The sequence below is a fragment of the Pholis gunnellus genome (genome assembly GCF_910591455.1).
Source record: "Pholis gunnellus genome assembly, chromosome: 7".
NCBI classification, from domain to species: Eukaryota; Metazoa; Chordata; class Actinopteri; order Perciformes; family Pholidae; genus Pholis; species Pholis gunnellus.
Window position 1 is genome coordinate 6411949 of NC_136533.1, and position 24018 is coordinate 6435966.

The 24018-nt window shown below is 38.3% G+C and overlaps 3 protein-coding genes and 1 long non-coding RNA gene across 4 annotated transcripts; 2 read left to right on the forward strand and 2 right to left on the reverse strand.

Moving 5' to 3' along the window:
• Window positions 1–145: 145 nt before the first annotated feature.
• LOC306698919 (interferon-induced transmembrane protein 3-like) lies at window positions 146–1450 on the reverse strand. The gene is made up of 2 exons (XM_079163419.1): window positions 1198–1450; window positions 146–693 (listed from the first exon to the last, which is right to left on the reverse strand). The coding sequence occupies exons 1-2, from the start codon at window positions 1423–1425 to the stop codon at window positions 466–468; spliced, it is 456 nt and encodes a 151-aa protein (XP_079019545.1). The 5' UTR covers window positions 1426–1450; the 3' UTR covers window positions 146–465.
• A 3529-nt stretch (window positions 1451–4979) lies between these two features.
• Window positions 4980–5787, reverse strand: LOC306698364. The gene is made up of 2 exons (XR_013767141.1): window positions 5634–5787; window positions 4980–5406 (listed from the first exon to the last, which is right to left on the reverse strand). It is a non-coding gene; the product is annotated as an uncharacterized lncRNA (long non-coding RNA).
• Window positions 5788–9321: 3534 nt separating this feature from the next.
• LOC306698457 (interferon-induced transmembrane protein 1-like) lies at window positions 9322–10645 on the forward strand. The gene is made up of 2 exons (XM_079162760.1): window positions 9322–9553; window positions 10117–10645. Exons 1-2 carry the CDS (start codon window positions 9335–9337, stop codon window positions 10321–10323), a joined length of 426 nt encoding a protein of 141 aa, XP_079018886.1. The 5' UTR covers window positions 9322–9334; the 3' UTR covers window positions 10324–10645.
• A 3914-nt stretch (window positions 10646–14559) lies between these two features.
• LOC306698210 (interferon-induced transmembrane protein 1-like) lies at window positions 14560–18006 on the forward strand. Its single transcript, XM_079162424.1, has 2 exons — window positions 14560–16903; window positions 17439–18006. The coding sequence occupies exons 1-2, from the start codon at window positions 16685–16687 to the stop codon at window positions 17643–17645; spliced, it is 426 nt and encodes a 141-aa protein (XP_079018550.1). The 5' UTR covers window positions 14560–16684; the 3' UTR covers window positions 17646–18006.
• The last annotated feature ends 6012 nt before the right edge of the window (window positions 18007–24018 follow it).

The following is a 24018-nucleotide window of genomic DNA, read 5'->3' on the forward strand; positions in this document are numbered from 1 at the left end:
ACACACACTTCCTTTCTGGGTGGAGTTCTTTGGCTTGAAATCAGCACCAGTGAAAATGTCAAAACACCATAATTTGTGGAAATTATGAAAATCATGCCAGTATGTCCACAATCTGTTTATATACCTTAAAAATCTCACAAGCACATTTCAAAGTTATTCAACAGACGTCTTTATTGACAGATTAAAAAGTTCTCTTTTTTCAGAAACATTGCTAAAACAAATGCCTTGCAGACAGGAAATCAAAATCTGATAACATAGTCCGGCATAAATGTGAATAGCAGATTGTCATTAAAGAAACATGGCTGAGTTTAAGGCTTTTGTAACACAAATGGAAAAAAGTATCTGTTTTGCTTGAGGATATAACTAAAAAAGATATTAAGGTTACAAATTGCCGTAAGTGTAAAGCACAGAACCACAAGAGTCACTAAGCCACAGCAGCAGGAAACTCTGAACACCATTTGAAATTTAGCCACGGTAAGAGCCACCGTAAGGGTAATTGTTATTGTAATTTGTCCCATAATTCCTGTAACTGCTGACCACCTGATTAATTCGTACGGCCATAACGATGCCAACAATGATGCAAATAAGGACCATGAGGCAAACCAGGACTGTGGCCCAGATGTTGAGGCAGCGGGCAGTGGAGCCGTAGTGTCGGGCACCAGACATGTCTCCAGCCATCTTCCGGTCTCTGGCCTGGAAGGACCAAAGCACATTGATTTTAGAAGTGGATTCATAGTACTGCTCCACCTCAAGGGGCCGTAACCCGCCAACACTGACCCTAAGGTTTGCTGTACTTCTACTTTGGAAATGAGATCGCTTTCTCCCATTTCCTATATATAGTTTAACTTACATAAGTGTTCTGATTCTTCGTATTTAAGAATGTCCAGCAAACACATTTAAAGTTGTCTTTGATCATTATTTAATGTTTCAATATTTAAACTTTCATTTTCAAGCATAGTGATTTCTATAATCTTAGAGATGAACATTGTCTCCTAACTGTCCGTGCTCTGCATGATTCTTGTCATGGTCTAAGTGAGGGCTGTGTTTTGTCTTAAAAATTATGGTGAAACGTTTATTTTCCTCTAACCCTATCTCTCCTTTGTTTAAAAAAAGTGCTACTTGAAATTGAAAAACTATTTTTCTTTTTTCAATATTCTTTGATAGGCAATAGTAGAACATTCTCCATGAATGAGTCACCTTGATAGAGAAGACGAGAGCCGCCAGTCCGAGGCAGCAGGGATTCAAGTGGAAAAAGTTGAAGATTGACCAGATGACATGGTCCCCGGGGGCCTCCGAGTCGATGTTCACAGTGGTGTACTGAACCATAGGTCCTCCAGGCTGTCCAGGCAGTCCAGGGTATCCAGGTAAGCCATCATTGCTCCCCTGCAATGCAAGATTCTCATACGGGTAACTCACAGGATTCATGCTGTCAGCTCAACTGCAGTTTGGAGTGTGGGTTGCAGGAAGGTGTGGAATAACGCAACTCCTTGTGAATTTGCGCAATAACTCAACTCCTCCTGAAGTTGCGCAAGAACTCAACTGTGAATGAAACTATCAGTTTCTTTTTCCCACCAAATTTCCAATGAAACGCAACACATAAGGGTTGGCTGTGGACCGCAGAAAACACGCCAATAACACACTGAATCCAAAGATATTGTGGAGAATTTAAGAATTAAAAGCATTATTTAGTAGAATTTATAGCACCCTTAGTGGTGAATAGAAGTGTCACAATAATAAAATGTAGAATATGTAAGAGTCACAAAATATTTACTGAAGAATGAATTATGTTTGTAATATGTTTACATGAAGGATATTATATGTTACAGTATATTGACATATTGAATGTATTGAAATCATGAATGCATAAACACTGGAGGATTTAAACACTGTAAAGAATAGCCATCAGGGAAAGTTAAGGAATTCAAGGCAAGGCTTTTCGGAGACATCAAAGGGGACATCAAAGGGGACACAGAGGTGCTGGACAAATGGCCAACAAAGGAGGAGGAGAACCGGAGACAACTGATGAGGAAGCAGACTGCCATAAAACAACAGAGAGGACTCCTGGGTAGGACCATGCGGCCGCAGGACAGAGGGCAGGTCAGAGGTGATGTCAGAGGTGATGTCACAAGGAGGCCAGCCATTGAGATGAGCAGTGGATCGATGAAGGAGGCGTCAGAGCGATTGGAAGCCAATCACTGACCCCAGAAGACGGCCTTTGTGTTTTACGACAGATTTCGGACACTTTCCGACCATCGAAGGACATAAAAGGACTGTTTGCGAGGACGTGCGCCAGGCCATGGTAGTTCGCTTTGCAGGATCCGACTTGGTCGGGCCTGTGAGTGGAGTTGCACGTGGTCTCTGCTCTCGAGATGCATACTATCGATAGTGTATTATAGATTGTAATTGTCATCATCAGTTTACAGTCGTCATTGTTTAATTAAATACTGTTTTGAATTTGGACCGGATCGAGTTACTTTATGATGCGCCTGCGCAGAAAGAAGTAAACACAGCAGCGGCCTTGCGATTCCTCCAGAAGCTTCAGCCTCAACAATATCTTCACTATTTATCTAAGTGAAACCACCACAGAGCTGTGAGCAAACAAGCACCAGAACAACACACCAGCTTCACCGCTAATATTTCATAAACTCCTTACCTTTGTGCTGTTTTGATGTAAACAAAGGCATATTTCTCCGGGTCCTACTGTTCTATCAACATCCTGTGTCGGCTCTGAACTGTTTCCTGAAGACATTGGGATCAATCTAACTTAGGGTAACTAACATTTGACCTATTTCAGTTTTGGCCAATGGGTTTGACCCATGGGGGCGGATCACGGTTTTCGATTATTTTATTGGCTTAAAATTCTGTCAAACAACTCGAAGATCGCATCATACACTCCTCACACTCTTCCGTTTCAAATCTTATGTCACATGCGCAAATCGGCCAATCACAGGCTTTAGTAAGGTTCAAATACATCACGTAAAACTCAAATTCTGACGAAAATGAGCCATATTTTACAGGTTTTTATATAGCCAAAGCGCTCAAAATGATGCCAAACTGCTGTATTAGATAGATTGAACACTATTAGTGATACAATAAGTGAAATATAGAGTTATATAGTATATAAAAGTCCAATAAAACAGCTATTTGTGCTACTTCCAAAATCAGAATTGACGTTGGCTGACCTCAGCTGACCTTGATTTCTCAGGCATACTTCACTCTATCAAAGCCAATTCTTTTTTAAAAGGACTGTTGACGTGTTGTGATATGATTTGGGAGAGTTTAGGCCAGCTTCTGCATCATTTCAAATCAATAAAAGTGCTTTTTGTGTTAAAAAAAAAAGTAAAACCTGAACATTTTCAATTTGAGTTGTGTGTAACATTCGTCCAGCATTTACCAGTAACATATACAATGATATGTACACATCTTAACAAAGCTCACATTTATTTGTGTTATTATGCCATTTAAATTATTCAAATAGACCTTGTAGTTAGCGAGATAAGTCCCTTTGCGTAAGGGTAGGACATTTTCGAGCACAGGGCTAAAAATAGACCGAGGGTTCAAGAGGTTAAATCAAGATTGAAGACTTTTCTGTTTGCTGCTGCCTTTAATTGAACCTGATTCAAGGATACTAATCAATTTCCTGCATTTCACTACTGTATTTTATTTCTTACACTGCTTTTTAGTGTTTTAATGAATGTTCTTAATTGTTTTTAAATCTAATTTTCTTTTGCCTTATGTTTTGATGCTTTTAATGGTTTTATGTGAAGCACTTTGAATTACCTTGTTGTTGAAATGTGCTATACAAATAAACTTGCCTTGCCTTGCCGTATGAGTTTCCTTTTTTTTTACCATCAAAATCTCAATTTCAAAAAGTTATCCAACTGACAAACTAGACTTTAGTTTATTGACAAATAAAAGCTATTGTTTTGATTTCATTTGTCATTTGTTTCATTCAGTTGAGACACAATCATCACAGACAGGAAAATCAAACAAATTCTGGGATTCAAACTTGACTGAAGACAACATTTTATAACTTTTTTGAAAAGGATACTATACTATAATTATTAGTAGTTTATTATATTTAAGACTTTTTATGACTATTTTTCACCATGCTATGGTGTTTCTTATGACATTCTATGGTATACTATGACATTCAATGATTTGTTTCGACATACTACACTGTGACCTTTTTCAACATACTACAATATGACTTTTAATGTTTTTTCGACATACTACATTACTCTTTTCAACATATTTTTTCATATGACTGTTTTAGGACTTTTGTCGACACAACATCTTTTGTGCAGCACAAAGCATGCTGGTGTCAAGTAATTTAAATTATTTTTTTTAAAATTGCACTTCATCTCGTACCCTGATAGTAATTAACAAACAGGAACTCACTGTATAAACGAGGATTGATCTGCTGCATGTGCGTCTTCTTCCAAAGAAAGAAGAATGATCCAGAACCAAGTGCATGGAAGGAATTCAGCCCAACGTACACGTAGTTTCATGGTGGTGATTTGGTATATGACACTGAAAAGAGTCCCTCATGTTTCACCAGCAGTGCTGTTAGACTGGAGAGCTTATTGTGGATCACTTTTCTGTATCTCCCTTCAACACACACGTACCATGTTTATATGAATTCTCTTCTCTGTGTGTAAGGAGATATAAACTATGGTAACATTTTTGAAGTATGTCCTGGGGAGTTTTCTTGTGAACAAACTTAAGTTGCTTTTTGATCAGCTCAGAATTAGTCCTGCATTCAGTAATGCAGATTTAGGACACACTGTTTAGTCTTGGTGTCGTCTGTAACACTGGGTCAAGCTTCTGTTAATAAATATCTGTTCAGAGTCAGAATAAGGAAATGCTACCCCCCCCCCCCCCGTTTCCTTTTTGGGTGGAGTTCTTTGGCTTGAAATCATGCCAGTACGTCAACAATCTGTTTATTTACCTTAAAAATCTCACAAGCACATTTCAAAGTTATTCAACAGACGTCTTTATTGACAGATTAAAAACTTCTCTTTTGTCAGAACCATTGCTAAGACAAATGCCTTGCAGACAGGAAATCACAATCTCATAACAGTCCGGCATAAATGTGAACTACAGATTGTCATTAAAGAAACATGGCTGAGTTTAAGGCTTTTGTAACACAAATAGCAAAAGTATCTGTTTTGTTTGAGGATATAAGTTAAAAAAAAGGTATAAAAGGTTACAAATTGCACCGTAAGTGTAAAGCACAGAACCACAAGAGTCACTAAACTAAGTAAATTCATATAGGACCAGGACAATGATAATAATAAGGCTGAGGACGCAAACCAGGACTGTGGCCCAGATGTTGAGGCAGCGGGCAGTGGAGCCGTAGTGTCGGGCACCAGACATGTCTCCAGCCATCTTCCGGTCTCTGGCCTGGAAGGACCAAAGCACATTGATTTTAGAAGTGGATTCATAGTAATGCTCCACCTCAAGGGGCCGTAACCCGCCAACACTGACCCTAAGCTCAGTCTGATAAGGTTTGTTGTACTTCTACTTTGGAAATGAGATCGCTTTCTCCCATTCCTCCCAAAAAAAGATTTTTATTTTTTCAATATTCTTTGATAGGCAATAGTAGTGGATTCTCCATGAATGAAAGTCACCTTGATAGAGAAGACGAGAGCCGCCAGTCCGAGGCAGCAGGGATTCAAGTGGAAAAAGTTGAAGATTGACCAGATGACATGGTCCCTGGGGGCCTCCGAGTCGATGTTCACAGTGGTGTACTGAACCATAGGTCCTCCAGGCTGTCCAGGCAGTCCAGGGTATCCAGGCTGTCCAGGGTATCCAGGTAAGCCATCATTGCTCCCCTGCAATGCAAGATTCTCATACGGGTAACTCACAGGATTCATGCTGTCAGCTCAACTGCAGTTTGGAGTGTGGGTTGCTGGAAGGTGTGCAAGAACTCAACTCCTCGGGAAGTTGCGCAAGCACTCAACTGTGAATGAAACTATCGGTTTCTTTTTCCCACCAAATTTCCAATGAAACGCAACACACAAGGGTTGGCTGTGGATATGGCAAAGAACATACAATACAAGCCTTTTGGCTCCTTAAAAAAATCCCCAAAGAGTTTGCAGATTCATTTAAAAAAACAGAACATTTTGTCCATTAAACAATCCTTTTGATTTCCCCCCCAACTGACACATAAATAAAACATACTATTTCTAGTTTTTGATGATTTTTTTATGACATGCTATAATATGACTATTACTTTGATGAAATACGATGCCTTTTAATAATTTGATATGACATACTACCGTATGACTTTCTTTTTTTTTAACATCAAAATCTCAATTTCAAAAAGTTATCCAACTGACAAACTCAACTTTTGTTTATTGACAAATTAAAGCAATCATTTTGATTTCATTTGTCATTAAATGAAAGTTGAGACACAATCATCACAGACAGGAAATCTCAAACAAATTCTGGGATTCAAACTTGACTGCAAACAACATTTTAGGATTCTATACTATGATTATTAGTAGTTTATTATATGTAAGACGTTTTATGACTATTTTTCACCATGCTATGGTCTTTCTTATGACATTCTATAGTATACTACGACATTTAATGATTTGTTTTGACATACTATATTACGGCTCTTTTCAACATGTAGTATGGTATGTCATAAAAAGTCATAAAGTATGTTGAAAAAAGTCATCGTATAGCATGTTGAAATGAGTCATAATATATAGTCTTTCGAAAGAAATCATTAAAAGTCATAGTATACTATAGAACAGTGTTCCCTAATAGGCGGACTGCGATCCGGACCCAGACATCGTTGTATCCGGACCAGGACCTAAAACCGATAGATAATTGAGAATTATAAAATGTTCATGGGAGTGCTTCTATTTCAACCGGCGCAGTTTTTCCAGCATTTATGGCACTTGTTCAGCAGTTAGGAAATACGCTGACCAAGGGTACATCCCAAGTCTCTTAATTGCATCCTCGTTTCCCTCACTTGGGTCCTTTCCTTGCGTCTTAGGGTACATCCCAAGTCTCTTAATTGTCATTTCCTCATTCCTCGATCCTAGCTTGAACCAGAAGTTGTTCTGCGCCGCCATATTAACGGCCGTCCCAAAGCTCTTATTTAGCTCTGAGGAGCGAGGATGGAGGATGGAGGAGGGACCTCCGAGGAGCCATGAGCGAGCAACCACGAGAACCAGGAAGTCTTTTAACGGCCGACACGCCCCCTCATTGTTCATCAGTTATGTGGTTGGACGCTGCAGCCGATCGGACTGACTGACCAGAGTGAAGACAGATCACAGAATAAACTAGTTTATATTTGATTAGTTTTCTGATTCACCGTCTGGCTTAAATAGATGTTCATTGTAGACTGAACAACAAAAGGACCACAAACAACTTTCTTCATTTATTAGAAAGATTTGTGTTTTCATGATCTGATGTTTCCCTCAATAACTTTTATTATGGAAACAATTAAAGTGAGAGAGAGCTTTTTACATCATGTATCATCATTTCATTCAGTCACGTGAGGCTGATCATTCCTGAGTGTTTGATTAGTTTTATCATTTAAGAGAAACAATAATCATATTCTGGATTATTTAATAATGATGTCCCAGTCACAATTTCAAAACCTACAGAGGCAAATAATTCATAAATAAGACGATCTCATTCCACCGGTAGAAATCGATCCTGATCGGCTGCAGCGTCCGATCACATAACTGATGAACAATGAGGGGGCGTGTCGGCCGTTCAGACACTTCCTGAAAGTCTGTTCTCGTGTGTCCTCGCTCATGGCTCCTCCGAGGTCCCTCCTCCCTCCTCGCTTCTCGATCCTCCGAGCTAAATAAGAGCTTTGGGACAGAACAACTTCCGGTTCAAGCGAGGATCGAGCGAGGAAATGGCAATTAAGAGACTTGGGATGTACCCACGTGACAAACGGGGGAAAGACGAGGAAATAGATAGCAAAGCAGGAGAGTTGCACGAGCCAGAGAAGTTATTTCACATGACGATCTCCAAAAAGAGAAAAGTGGTCAGAGAGACCAGAGTCTTTATTAATGAACACACTCTTAGGTTAATTCTTCCCACGGACAGTTTAAAAGCAGTAGGCCTATGTCTCATATGTTCAGAGACCGTGACAATTATTAAAAGCGGTAATGTCACTACCAGACAAAGCACAACTCTTTTGAGCAAACGCACCCACTCACATCTGAAATGAATTCACAGAAAATAAACCTAAGAGCCCAGTATGATCAGAATCCTAACACATTAGTTCACTGTCCAATGATGTTAACAGAGAGAATAGAGCGGAAACAAGTGGTTTAATAACCACAGATAAAGTCCATGCACAAAAATGTCTCTTATTAAAAGATGAGAAAAATATAATATTGTGGCTTTTTTTATTGACATCACTTCACACCTGAATGAACTGAATTTAAAGCTGCAGGGCACTTCAGAGAAATTCATTTTTCTAAAATAAATTACTTTATTTTAAGATGCACATTTTTCAAAAGCTTTCTGTTATGTCAGTTATTCTTTATTTTACTTGACATGTATATGAATGAATATGTAACTTCTATGTATTATTTATAATCCATCCACTTTCTTTATTTGATTTGACAGTTGTTGACAACAGAGACGTTGTTACTACTGGCTTCCTGAATATATATATATATATGGCACTAAATTGCGCAAGTTAGATATTATTGTAATGTTCTGGACCTTTGCCCGAGGAGATTTTCTCAATCTGGAACTTTTGGAATTTTAATTGAATACCGCTGCTATAGCATGTCATAAAAAAGACCATAGCATGGTGAAAAAAAGTCATAAAAATTCTTAAAAATAATAAACTACTAATAATCATAGTAAAGAATCCTTTTCAAAAAAGTTATAAAATGTTGTCTGCACTCAAGTTTAAAGGTCAGAATTTGTTTGAGATTTCCTGTCTGTGATGATTGTGTCTCAACTTTTATTTAATGACAAATTAAATCTAAACAATTGCTTTTATTTGTCAATAAACTAAAGTTTAGTTTGTCAGTTGGATAACTTTTTGAAATTGAGATTTTGAATGTAAAAAAAAAAAAGTCATACGGTAGTATGTCATATAAAATTATTTAAAGACATAGTATTTCATCAAAGTAATAGTATAGTATGCCATAAAATAAATCACGAAGCATCATATTGTAGCGTGTCATAAAAAAATCATCAAAAACTGTGATAATTACATTGACAGTTGAGTTCTTGCGCAACTTTAGGAGGAGTTTAATTATTACGCAACTTCAGGAGGAGATGAGTTCTTTCACACCTTCCTGAAACCCACACTCCAAACTGCAGTTGAGCCGACAGCATGAATCCTGTGTATGAGAATGTTGCATTGCAGGGGAAGAATGATGGGTTACCTGGATACCCTGGACTGCCTGGACAGCCTGGAGGACCTATGGTTCAGTACACCACTGTGAACATCAACTCGGAGGCCCCCAGGGACCATGTCATCTGGTCAATCTTCAACTTTTTCCACTTGAATCCCTGCTGCCTCGGACTGGCGGCTCTCGTCTTCTCTATCAAGGTGACTTTCATTCATGGAGAATGTTCTACTATTGCCTATCAAAGAATATATTAAAAAAAAAAATAGTTTTTCAATTTCGAGCAGCACTTTTTTTGAACAAAGGAGAGATTGGGTTAGAGGAAAATAAACATTTCACCATATTTTTGCAGACAAAACACAGCCCTCACTTAGACCATGACAAGAATCATGCAGAGCACGGGCAGTTAGGAGACAATGTTCATCTCTAAGATTATAGAAATCACTAGGCTTGAAAATGAAAGTTTAAATGTTGAAACAAAAAATTACAAATAAGGAAAAATAAAAACATGGAAAAATGAGATAAAAGAACAAAGACACCTTTACATTAGTTGCAAACTTTGCTGGACATTGTTAAATACGAAGAATCAGAACACTTATGTAAGGAAAACTATATATAGGAAATGGGAGAAAATCTCATTTCTAAAGTAGAAGTACAGCAAACCTTATCAGACTGAGCTTAGGGTCAGTGTTGGCGGGTTACGGCCCTTGAGGTGGAGCATTACTATGAATCCACTTCTAAAATCAATGTGCTTTGGTCCTTCCAGGCCAGAGACCGGAAGATGGCTGGAGACATGTCTGGTGCCAAACACTACGGCTCCACTGCCCGCTGCCTCAACATCTGGGCCACAGTCCTGGTTTGCCTCATCGTCCTTATTGCCATCATTTTTGGCATCGTCATGGCCGTACGAGTGAGTCAGTTGGTCAGCCATTTCAGGAATTACGGGAGAAATAAAAACCCTTACAGTGGCTAAATTTCAAATGGTGTTCAGAGTTGCCTGCTGCTGTGGTTTAGTGACTCTTGTGGTTCTGTGCTTTACACTTACGGCGCAATTTGTAACCTTTTATAGCTTTTTTTTTTACTTATATCCTCAAGCAAAACAGATACTTTTTTTCTATTTGTGTTACAAAAGCCTTAAACTCAGCCATGTTTCTTTAATGACAATCTGTAGTTCACATTTATGCCAAACTATGTTATTAGATTGTGATTTCCTGTCTGCAAGGCATTTGTTTTAGCAATGGTTCTGAAAAAAGAGAACTTTTAAATCTGTCAATAAAGACGTCTGTTTTATAACTTTGAAATGTGCTTGTGAGATTTTTAAGGTATATAAACAGATTGTGGACATACTGGCATGATTTTCATAATTGCCACAAATGATGGTGTTTTGACATTTTCACTGGTGCTGATTTCAAGCCAAAGAACTCCACCCAGAGAGGAAAGGGGGGGGGGGGGGGGGGGGGGGGGGGGGGCGACGACGACGACGACGAGGTGTGGTATGTCCTTATGCTAACTCTGGACTGTGTCCTAAAGCTGTATGAATAAATGCAGGCCTAATCAAAAAAACAATACACATGCAGGCTAAAATACAATAATACCATTTCAAGATAATTAAGATGTGAGAAGTATGATGACCTTAAGTAAATATCAGGAAAACATGGCAAATGTTTTACATCACATGTGTTACACCTCACACGCCTTCAGGTGAATGTTAAGACAACTTAAGTTTGTAAACAAGAAAACTCCCCAGGACATCGTTACTTCAAAAATGTCACCATAGTTTATATCTCCTTACACACAGAGAAGAGAATTCATATAAACATGGTACGTGTGTGTGTGTGTGTGTGTGTGTGTGTGTGTGTGTTGAGGGGAAATACAGAAAAGTGATCCACAATAAGCTCTCCAGTCAAATTCCCAACATGAAACAACATGTTTACATTGGGCTGCACCTGGGAAAACTATTTTAATCAATTAAAAGACAAAGAAACTACAACCACCAGTGTTTTTTTACTTTGTTAGCCAAGCCGATCACTTAAAAGTATTCTATATATTTCTCATAACTGTAATTGACCAATTAAATTGAATTTTTAATTTCATAGAAAATTAAAATTAGATTGTTTGTTAAAGATAAAACACTGACTATTACACATTTTACATTTTCTCCCAAAACTGCACCAAGTTACAGGGTTACATTTAAACTGACAGAATAATGGTGCTAGAACTGTAATGAAAAAAATAATAATAAAGTAATATTATAATAACAAATATGTTATTAGGACAGAGCTTTTTTTTATTTGCATCATCTATTTGAACTAAACTCTTTATTTCTGCAGGAAATAATCTAAATACAAGACAAGAGGTTTGTATCATAGCTCACTCTCAACACATTAAATATCAGACGAGGGTCATTTACAAGAGGTTCTGCCCTCTGGTGGCTGGAGGAAGCTATCAACAGGTGGGCGTCGCTCCATCTCCACTTTGGACTTTCTTCAAGTTCAAGTCTTCCAAGTAACAAATGCAGAACAAATAAATAAGTTGAGTTATAAATGAGTTGTGACTAGTTGTTTAACACAAAATTATGAAGAAGAAAATGTGATCTTTTAGAGGCTGGTGAGTTAATGTGTTAGAGTACGTACCAGGTCTTCAGACATGCCCTCTGTCTCTGCTCGTGTTGCTCCAGGTCTTAGCTTGAGCCAGTTCCCCATGCCTGCTCTGGCCCTGAGGAGGCCCGGTCTCTTCCCGGATCCCTGTCTGCATTCCAGCCCTGCTCAGAAAAGTATGTGACCTGTCCCGGTCTGTGCAAGAGTTCCAGACCTGCTCCTGCGGTCGGGCTCTACCCGGGCTTAAGCATCGGGGCCTCTGTTCCTGCTGGAGTTCCAGCCGTGGTCCCGAGGCTGCTCCCGGCTGAACTGGCGGCCTTGAGGCCACACATCCTTCGCCACCACTTTTGGAGGCAGTCCTGGGTCCGCTCCATCGGCCAAGCCACTCGATGACATCGCCGAGCAGCTGGTGGCTTGGTAATCTACGGTTACTGTAAAAAACACTCTGGTGATCCTCGTACCTAAAAAAAGCATACCTACACTTAATATTTCAGATATGACAATGAAAGTGAAGTTATTTAACTGTTGACATTATTGAATAACAGATTGATATTATAAAACTCATCGAAGAAACTTTATAGAGGCTGTGTTTTCTGAGAGGTGTGTGTATTACAAGCATTATTACTGTAGTGGCCATTTGTCGTATAAATCAAAATAAAACAAACAATAATAAAACGCCAGTGATGCACCGTGGTCGGTATTTTACGCAGGCAGAAGAGAGTAGATTGTCCATGCAGGATTCCTATTTTCTTATTTATTTAGTAAAGCAAACAAAACAAGGAAACAAACAAAAAGAACAAAGAAAACTCCTGTCGCGCTGTCTCTCCTGTGCTGGTAAAAACTATAAGCCCACCCCGGTGCATGCTGGTCCTATCTGTCAACTCATATATATAGCCACAGGTGCCCACAGTAATTACCAAAACAACAAATCAATGAACTAACCTAAATAAGCAAACATTTAGCTTAATTAAACAATACTACTTATTAATTAAATAACAAAATACTAATATAAAATAAATAGCTCCAACAATTACTATCAGTTGGCAAATAAAGTCTGTGGCAAATTCCCCAATTAAGACATCTGAAGAACAAACACAGTTCCACATAAAGCAAAACACAAATGGCAGCTTGACCGAGCAGTCGCTGAGTCAAAGGTCAGGAGATGAATGGCTGACAAAGCGAGTTTGGTATGATCTTGGTCCAAGCAAGATTTTTTAATTTCAACAAACAGTCATTTTTTACTCTGGTTTATTTGTGATGAGAGTGCAACAATATAATACAAGACTGACATTTACCGTTCTTGTTTGGTTTGCAGTAATGTACGCTAGACTCTGATGGTGAGATGCACAGTGCAACAATGTAATGTTGGTGTGATTACACACATGCAATGACTTTATTGGATGCTCTCTGAGTTTTCAATGGGTGTGCAGCAGCAGATGCACATATCCAAAATACACAGCTTGCACATTGGACTGCATTTCAGAGCATGAATGTGAACATAGCTCAACTTTAAACTCACGTTGTAAGAGGAGCTCTGAGTGTTGCATAATGTAACCTCTGTGAGATGTCTCCTGGTTACATGAATCTCATGGAGCTGGTCAGGCTTGTGGTAACAGCAGCTTTATTCCACATCTGCATTTATGACAAAGGACAACACAGTAGAAAGGTCATCTCTTGTGGACAACAGCGCATGATCTGTCTAGTAGCGATTCCTCCGTTGCTTTGAGGACTACCCAAAATCCTTTGCGTCTGCTATTCAGTGCAGGTACAAATTTACAACAGCAGGTGGCGTAGCTTTCCCATTTAGCGGGATTTAGCCTGAACCTTTTCACCTATGTTACAATAGCATGCCTAAAAAAAGTCATGAAAAAAGTCATGTTGTATGTTGAAATAAGGTCATAGTATAGCACGTCGAAAATAAATCATGGAAATTGAAAAAGTCTTGGTATAGAATGTCAAAGAAATTATCAGAAAACGTCATAGTAGAGTACATCAAAAAAGGCAAATTATAATATGTAAAAAAAACGTTATAAAAAGTAGAGCATGTCGACAAAAGTCCTAAAACAGTCATAGTATGAAAAAGTATGTTGAGAATGTTGAAGAGTCATAATATAGTCTGTCGAAACAAATCATTAAATGTCACAGTATACTATAGAATGTCATAAAAAAGACCACAGCATGGTGAAAAATAGTCATAAAAAATCTTTAAAATAATAAACTAATATTCATAGTACAGTATCCTTTTCAAAAAAGTTATAAAATCTTGTCTGCAGTCAAGTTTGAATGCCAGAATTTGTTTGAGATTTCCTGTCTGTGATGATTGTGTCTCAACTTTTATTTAATGACAAATTAAATCAAAACAATAGCTTTTATTTGTCAATAAACAAAAGTTGAGTTTGTCAGTTGGATAACTTTTTGAAATTGAGATTTTGAATGTAAAAAAAAAAGAAAGTCATACGGTAAGGCAAGGCAAGTTTATTGTATAGCACATTTCAACAACAAGGTAATTCAAAGTGCTTCACATAAAACCATTAAAAGCATCAAAACTTAAGGCAAAAGAAAAGGAGATTTAAAACAATAAAGAACATTCATTAAAACACTAAAAAGCAGTTTAAGAATTAAAATACAGTAGTATAATGCAGGAAATTGATTAATATCCTTGAATCAGGTTCAATTAAAGGCAGCAGCAAACAGAAAAGTCTTCAATCTTGACTTAAAGGAGCTGAGGCTCTCAGCAGACCTGCAGCTTTCTGGGACTTTGTTCCACATATGTGGAGCAGAAAAACTGAACGCTGCTTCTCCATGTTTAGTTGTGACTCTGGGAACAGAAAGTAGACCGGTCCCAGGTGACCTAAGGGGTCGGGATGGTTCATAAGGTAGCAGCAGATCAGAGACGTATTCTGGCCCTAAACCATTCAGTGCTTTATTAACCAACAGCAGGATTTTAAAGTCAATTCTTTGTTGGACAGGAAGCCAGTGCAAAGACCTCAGAACTGGAGTGATGTGATCCACTTTCTTGGTCTTAGTGAGGACTTGAGCTGCAGCGTTCTGATTGACTTTTTACAGAGACCTGTAAACACACCGTTACAGTAGTCGAGTCTACTGAAGATAAATGCATGGACAAGTTTTCCAAATCCTGTTGAGACATAAATCCTCTAATCCTTGATGTATTCTTCAGGTAGGCTGATTTTGTAATTGTCTTGATATGGCTGTTCAGGTTGAGGTCTGAATCCATAACTAAGCCTAGATTTCTGGCTTGGTTTGTGGTTTTTAACATCAGTGATTGAAGCTGAGCGCTGACTTCCAATCGTTCGTCCTTGGTACCAAACACAATTACTTCTGTTTTATCTTTGTTTAATTGGACAATTCTGGCACATCCAGTTGTTGATTTGATCAATGCATTTACCCAGCCCTTGTATGGGATTATAGTCCCCTGGTGATACAGTTATGTAGATTTGTGTGTCGTCTGCATAATTATGATAACACTGTTGTTTTCTATAATCTGAGCTAGTGGAAGCATAGATGTTGAACAGAAGAGGCCCCAGTATTGAACCTTGGGGAACACCACATGTCATTTTAGTCAGCTCTGTGTAATTAGCTACAGACACAAAGTATTCTCTGTCCTTCAAGTAGGATGCAAACCAGTTGAGTGCTGTGCCAGAGAGTCCCACCCAGATGTTTTGTCTTTCTAGTAGTATGTCATGGTCGACCGTGTCGAATGCAGCACTGAGATCTAGTAATACTAAGACTGAAATTCTGCCATTGTCTGTGTTTAAGTGGATGTCGTTGAAAACCTTAACAAGAGCAGTTTCAGTACTGTGGTGCTGTCGAAAGCCTGACTGGAAGACATCAAAGCAGTTATTTACGGCCAAGAAGTTGTACAGCTGTTAAAATTTTACTTAAAAATGGGAGGTTGGATTTTGGCCTATCATTTTTCATTGTTGCAGAGTCTAAATTAGCCTTCTTTAGGAGTGGTTTAATAACTGCAGTTTTTAAGGCTTGTGGGAAGACACCTGGGAGAAGGGATGCGTTTACAATTTGTAAAAGATCAGTGGTCATACAGTTTGAAATATTTTTGAAAAAGTGTGTTGGTAGAATATCCAAGCAGCAGGAGGATGACTTCAGATGTTGTATAATGTCTTCTAGGCTTCTAAGGTCGATTGAAAGAAATTGTGTCATGATATTTGAATGGATGTTATTCAGAGATGGGGACAACACATATCCTGTGGTTGGTGTGGAGGCACTGACTGCTTGTCTAATTTTCTGAATTGTGTCAGTAAAAAAGGAGGCAAATTGATTGCATGCCCAGGTGGATTGGAGCTCAGCATTCCGACACTCGTTTCTACGGTAGTATGTCATATAAAATTATTAAAATACATAGTATTTCATCAAAGTAATAGTATAATATGCCATAAAATAATTCATGAAGCGTCATATTATAGCATGTCATAAAAAAATCATCAAAAACTATGATATAATATGTTTTATTTATCTGTTTTTATGTTTTTTAAGAAGCCAAAAGGCTTGTATTGTATGTTCTTTGCCATATCCACAGCCAACCCTTGTGTGTTGCGTTTCATTGGAAATGTGGTGGGAAAAAGAAACCGATAGGTACATTGACAGTTGAGTTCTTGTGCAACTTCAGGAGGAGTTGAGTTATTGCGCAACTTCAGGAGGAGATGAGTTCTTGCACACCTTCCTGCAACCCACACTCCAAACTGCAGTTGAGCCGACAGCATGAATCCGAGTTACCCGTATGAGAATGTTGCATTGCAGGGGAAGAATGATGGGTTACCTGGACAGCCTGGACAACCTGGAGGACCTACAGTGGTTCAGTACACCACTGTGAACATCGACTCGGAGGCCCCCAGGGACCATGTCATCTGGTCAATCTTCAACTTGATCTACTTGAACCCCTGCTGCCTCGGACTGGCGGCTCTCGTCTTCTCTATCAAGGTGACTTTCATTCATGGGGAATCTTCTACTATTGCCTATCAAAGAATATTGAAAAAAGTTCAATTTTATCAAAATTTCCAACAGCACTTTTTTTAAACAAAGGAGAGATAGGGTTTGTGGAAAATAAATGTTTCACCATATTTTTGCAGACAAAACACAGCCTTCACTTAGACCATGACAAGAATCATGCAGAGCACGGGCAGTTAGGAGACAATGTTCATCTCTAAGAATATAGAAATCACTAGGCTTGAAAATGAAAGTTTAAATGTTGAAACAAAAAATTACAAATAAGGAAAAATAAAAACATGGAAAAATTAGATAAAAGAACAAAGACAACTTTACATTTGTTGCAAACTTTGCTGGACATTCTTAAATACGAAGAATGAGAACACTTACTTAAGGAAAACTAGGAAATGGGAGAAACAGCAAACCTTATCAGACTGAGCTTAGGGTCAGTGTTGGCGGGTTACGGCCCCTTGAGGTGGAGCATTACTATGAATCAACTTCTAAAATCAATGTTCTTTGGTCCTTCCAGGCCAGAGACCGGAAGATGGCTGGAGACATGTCTGGTGCCAAACACTATGGCTCCACTGCCCGCTCCATCAACATCTGGGCCACAGTCCTGGTTTGCCTCTCCAGCCTTATTATCATCATTGTTGTCAGCCTCATGGTGGTACGAATGAATGAGTTGGTCAGCCATTACGCGATGAATTTGAATAAGGAAAACCCTTACCGTGGCTAAATTTCAAATGGTGTTCAGAGTTGCCTGCTGCTGTGGTTTAGTGACTCTTGTGGTTCTGTGCTTTACACTTACGGCGCAATTTGTAACCTTTTCTAACTTTTTTTTTTACTTATATCCTCAAGCAAAACAGATATTTTTGCTATTTGTGTTACAAAAGCCTTAAACTCAGCCATGTTTCTTTCATGTCAATCTGCCATTCACATTTATGCCGGACTATGTTATGATTTCCTGTCTGCAAGTCATTTGTTTTAGCAATGGTTCTGAAAAAAGAGAACTTTTTAATCTGTCAATAAAGACGTCTGTTTTATAACTTTGAAATGTGCTTGTGAGATTTTTAAGGTAAATAAACAGATTGTGGACATACTGGCATGATTTTCATAATTTCCACAAATGATGGTGTTTTGACATTTTCACTGGTGCTGATTTCAAGTCAAAGACCTCCACCCAGAAAGGAAATGGGGGGGACGAGGTGTGGTATGTCCTTATTCTAACTCTGAACAGTGTGTCCTAAAGCTGTATGAATAAATGCAGGACTAATCAAAAAAACAATACACATGCAGGCTAAAATACAATAATACGATTTCAAGATTATTAAGATGTGAGAAGTATGATGACCTTAAGTAAATATCAGGAAAACATGGCAAATGTTTTACATCACATGTGTTACACCTCACACAACGCCTTCAGGTGAATGTCAAGACAACTTAAGTTTGTTTACAAGAAAACTCCGCAGGACATCTTTGTCACCATAGTTTATATCTCCTTACACACAGAATTCATATAAACATGGTACGTGTGTTTGTGTTGAGGGGAAATACAGAAAAGTGATCCACAATAAGCTCTCCAGTATAAATAGCACTGATGGTGAAACATGAGGGAGGCTCTTAGACTGTTTTCAGTGTCAAATCACCAACATGAAACTACATGTTTACGTTGGGCTGCACCTGGGAAAACTATTTTAATCAATCAAAAGACAAATAAACTACAACCACCAGTGTTTTTTTACTAGAGCAACTTTGTTAGCCAAGCCGATCACTTAAAAGTATGACCTGACAATTCTATATATTCTCATAACTGTAATTGACTGATTTAATAGAATTTTTTATTTCATAGAACATTTAAACTAAATTGTTTGTTAAAGATAAAACACTGACTATTACACATTTTACATTTTCTCCCAAAACTTCACAGAGTTACATTTAAACTGAGAGAATAATGGTGCTAGAACTCTAATGAAAATAATAATAATAATAATAAAGTAATATAATAATAATAAATATGTTATTAGGGCACAGCTTTTTTTATTTGGATCATCTATTTTAACTAAACTCTTAATTTTTGTAGGAAAGAATCTATGTAATTAATATACATGTTTCTCTGAGAATAGTGTATTTTTCATACAAGAACAACTGCAAAAAACAGTATATTTAGTTTGGGAAGCTTTTTTAAATACTAATTACATACTATAAACATTCGTCATCAGAACCATTTGTGGTATTTCAAAGTAGAGGAGCCGGAGTATTTCTTTGAGGGTTCTTTACTATCAACAGATAAATAAAGCCTTTAAGCATGGAGTACAGATTGATTCAACTGTCAGTAACTGGAATCAATACCTGGTTTGGTTTCCCCCTGCACCTGAAAGTGGAAAGATGTAATTGGACAGCTCTGCTCACTTCGTACTGATACACCCGACTGACATTTACTGTTCTCGGTTTGTTTGCAGTAATGCAAGCTCGACTCTGATGATGAGATGCAGAATAGAGACACTGCCACACAAATGCATTATATGAACAAACATAACGTTCCCATGTACCACAAATGTTGCGCACTACCCATTCTGCTCATCACGTGGAGGCAGGCCCGCTACGGAGCGGGGCGGCATCAAACAAGAGGGTAAAACACGTAGCATTCATGATTGAGCTTAAAAGCTAAAATGATCACCGTACCAGAGGATTGCACGTGTCAGTCACCCGGGATCAGAGAGGAAAAGCCTTAATAAGCAGCATACAGGGGGCTCGTCGGTGCAGATAACATAAGCCGACTGTTTGAAAACACGGAAGTAGGAAGTGCTAAGGCCCGCCCATTTACGTCTCGCCCTATGGTAGCCCGGATGTCAACAATAAGTCTATGACAATATTCAACACAGGACCAAATACGCAAGTTAACAAATAAAACGAAGGTGAATTAATGAAGCTACTTAGCAAGTGGTTGCTTATCTGTTCACTGGTTATCACATAGTCTTTGGTTCTCACACAACAACTAAATGTATCGGTTTCTCCTAATCTTAGTTTTTTCGCTGGAGACTTGAACATGCACTTATGAGGCTCATATATAACATCATGTATACGTCATATTTGTATAAATATACATTTTCAAAATCGACTCCCGATCATGCAGAAAAAGAAAAAAGTTCAGGTAACAAGAAATGTCGCGTTGGTAACTATATATTATCCCTGTCTGTCATCCACTCTCATAGAGCAGAGTGGCGCAGCGGAAGCGTGCTGGGCCCATAACCCAGAGGTCGATGGATCGAAACCATCCTCTGCTAGCTTTTTTTATTTTTTGCTCCACATATTACTTTCTTTCCAATTGCGAACATACTAATAAATAAATAACTGAAGAACAAGTCAACTCGATGAAGAACACGTATGTCTCAATGAGGAGGCAACCTGTGGGTACTAAATGAATCTTTGCACTAACCTCATTAATCAAACACGAACAATGCAGATCCGCAGTGCTTCCCTGAAACGGTGCGTTGTTTGATGCAATACAGTTTGTGATATAGTTGAATCAAAGTCATGTTGTCATGCTGTTGGCACTTCTGCATAAATATAACCACTAAACTCTTGAAAGAGTTTTTCTAAATTAAATTGAAGGCAGAAAAACGTAGATTGCTGGTGCAATTTCCCTGAAGCATTTTTCGCACCCCCTTTCATTCTTTTTAGTTCGGCTCCTTCATCATGATGAACGTGTGCTCCGTCGTCATCGCCACCCAATTCTCGAAGAGATTGGATCGGATGAAGGGAAATCCGAACGCCAGGACATCAGCGGGTGCTGTGTTGATGACGTGGCTCTGTTGCAAGTTCACCAGCTGCCTGAACATGCATCCAACAGGTCGGTCGCTGTAAACAACCTGAAGGTGTGGCCCTGTCCTCTTGGCTCAAAAATCCCAGTTTCAAGTGGAAAACAAAAAGCTGGGGCTGAGCCAATAACAGAACAAAGCAAACTATGATAGTGTGTCCCAACACGGATAAAAACACATTGCACCACAGTACAGTGAAGCTCATTGACTCATAATGGGCAAGTGTCGGGTTCAATTTGTTTTTACTCAAGTTCTTTGAATAACCTGAATGTGTGGCCGCTGTCCTCTTGGCTCAAAAATCCCAGTTGCAAGTGGAAAACAAAAAGCTAGAGCAACTTCTGAACTCCACCTCTCAAAACGTCACACTTCTGGGCCTGCTCTTGAAGGGTCACTAACCTCATTAATGAAACATGAACAATGGAGATCCGCTGAACTGTGCTTCCCTGAAACTTGGCTTGGTAAGCCCATCCCGGACCTTTTACTCAACAAAAAACCCTAACAATATAAGGACCTGGAGACTCTCCGTGTGTTGACTTAACAGTTACATCTATGTTTCCCATTTAGGCACTGATAACGGTGTTCGTCATGTACACCAAGGATAGCTGGGTAAAAATCATGTATAATGGACTGGCAAATTCCCCAGTGTAAAATATGCATTGTCAAAGTATATGGACTCTTTCAGAGTTATTACAACAACAGCAAGAGTAAAACGCCTTCCAGTGTTGATGAAGATATTCACTGCTACAAGACGTAGTGTACTCTGGAAAGAACTCTTTACTGTTGAAAGCCCAGCAGCACTTCCTTCTCCTTTCAATCGGACCACGAGTTTCAGCACCACGCCACACGGCGGTATTTTTTTTTTAATCACTTGACATTTCATCAGAAACAGTATTTAAGACTACCATTATATTGTTGTTTAACTTACACTTGAGCTGTTTTTGTGTCTTGAAAAAGCGAATTGCAGAGGGCTAACGTGACCAAGTTAAAAGCTAGTTTAAATGTGTAAGCAACATCAATGGCCAATTAAGGCTAACAAGCTAACGTTAAACTCAACAATGTGGGCAAGAGAGGTCAATGTGAAGGGATGACGGTGTTTTATCATTTTTAATGTCCATAGATGACAAAAAAATAGCAAAGACTGCATGTGTGTTGGTTTAACTAGTTATCATCAGTGAAATTATCTGGGGCAAACCTTCGGACACTCCTAGGATTAATTTTCAAGCCAGTGAATAAAGAAATTAGTTTGGTATAATTATTTACTGCATACAACTGCTTATTTTTTGGCTAGTTAAACTGAATAAGCACTTTTCAAAGTAACTTGCTGTTTAATTACTGTCAGTCCTTTCTATTGTGTGTTGAGCAAAAGCTTGTCAGTGTTAAATTTAACTTGACCGTGTTGTGTCAGTAAGGTAAAGAGGATGCAATTTTACTGCACATGTTGTTATTTAAGGACTCTGTCCTGGTTTTGATTGGTAGGGTTTCCGAAACTCGCTATTAAACGTGGAGACCGTATTGTCAAGGAATACAACCGGCCGAAAGGTCTAACTGACTCCTCACGGCGACAGATGTTGAACATCCTTTCTGCGGACATGACTGAAACTCATGGGTATTTTTGATGTCTTATCTTTAAGCACATCTGTCGTCTACGCTTGTGGAAAAATATAAATATTTATTATAGGACTGTACCCAACACAGAATTTTGTCCGTCAACTGGGATTTGGCTATTCAATATGAAGATTTGTTTGTTTTCAGCTCAGCACCACACTAAATTTAATTATCTGTCGTGTTATGACATCAGATTCTCACATCGGAGAAAGGAACATTTTATTTGGCATAGCATCCAGGATTCTCATTTTTTTATTAAATGGCATTCTACAATTCGTATTGCTCTGAAATTTATTGTAAACATTGCCGTTAATGGACTTGTTCACTCTACCCTTATCAAGACGTCACCGCCATGGCTTGTGAGACCACGATCTCTTAACAGTGCATCAGTGGCACATAATGTGTTACATAACGTGCTGCCACCATCGATGCAATTTAACGTAAGGTTTTGGCTATAAGCTAACGTTGCTTAGACAGCAAAACTACTTTGTTAGATTTACGAAAGAAAAAAACATGATTTCTGACTGAAGTAAATATTAGCAAGTTTAACATTTCTTTAGTCGATGTTTGTAGCCGAAATGACAACTTTCGTTAGCACATTATATTAGCCGTAACTAATTAGCTGGCAGAATTAAACACATGTGAGAAATGGTCAAAAACAAAAGGCTTAACAATACTACAAACTATTACAGGAAGCAAAAAAACAGGTTTCGGTTTCAGGAATCACAGGAATAAACTGACACAGGAGCTCTCGTCTATGGGAATGACTGAGACAATCTGGCACTGGCTTGTGAACAGCTGGGGTTTAAGTACTGAGGAGGTCTGATGACACAGGTGCGGAACAAAACAAGCGGGAAACTAAACAAAGACAGGAAGTAAAGTAATTGATGAAGAATAGGTGAATAAAACAGAAAGTGAAATCAACAAGAGTTCATGCAAGTCGTCAGTTAGTATGACACAAAAAAGGTTCTCGTTTTAACACGAGTCAATTTGAAACGGTTAAAAGGTGTAGAACTTAAAAAGCTAGTTACACCTAATTGAAGCTGCTAATTGTGATAGCTAACAAAATCTATATTTTTAAACATATTTAGCATGGAACAAAAAATGTATGAACACAGGATTCACTGTGTTTTAATTTAACTTCAATATATTTATTTTAGCACCACACAAGACATTTAAACCTGTTTCATATTTAGCTACAATAACTGCGGTCACCATTAACAACGTGGATTATAAATGAGCCAAGAGATATTATTTAATATAATTACATGTGCTGTAATATTAGTTCACCAACTTTATCATCCACAACATTTAAAACGTCCTCCCATAAAGTGAAGACAATCAAGTATATCTGGTATATCTGAATATAAACACCATATTTCTTTGAATGCTTGATATTTTATTATTCTGTAATCTTTTCTTTGTTTTCATTTTTAAATGTTATGCGTTTTACTTTTGTGTTTGCAACATTTGTGATGCCACCTGCACAATGACACTCTCCTGGTTAAATAAAAATAAAATAAATGCAACATGTGAAGCAACTTCAACTAATATTTGTGTGCTGATTTCTCTTTAAATACAACCTACACATTTGTAGTAAAAACTGAAATAAAGTCTATTTAATTTCGGGATTTAAAATTGAGGACTTAAATCAACTTGATGCCTCAAGATTCTTACAATCTTATT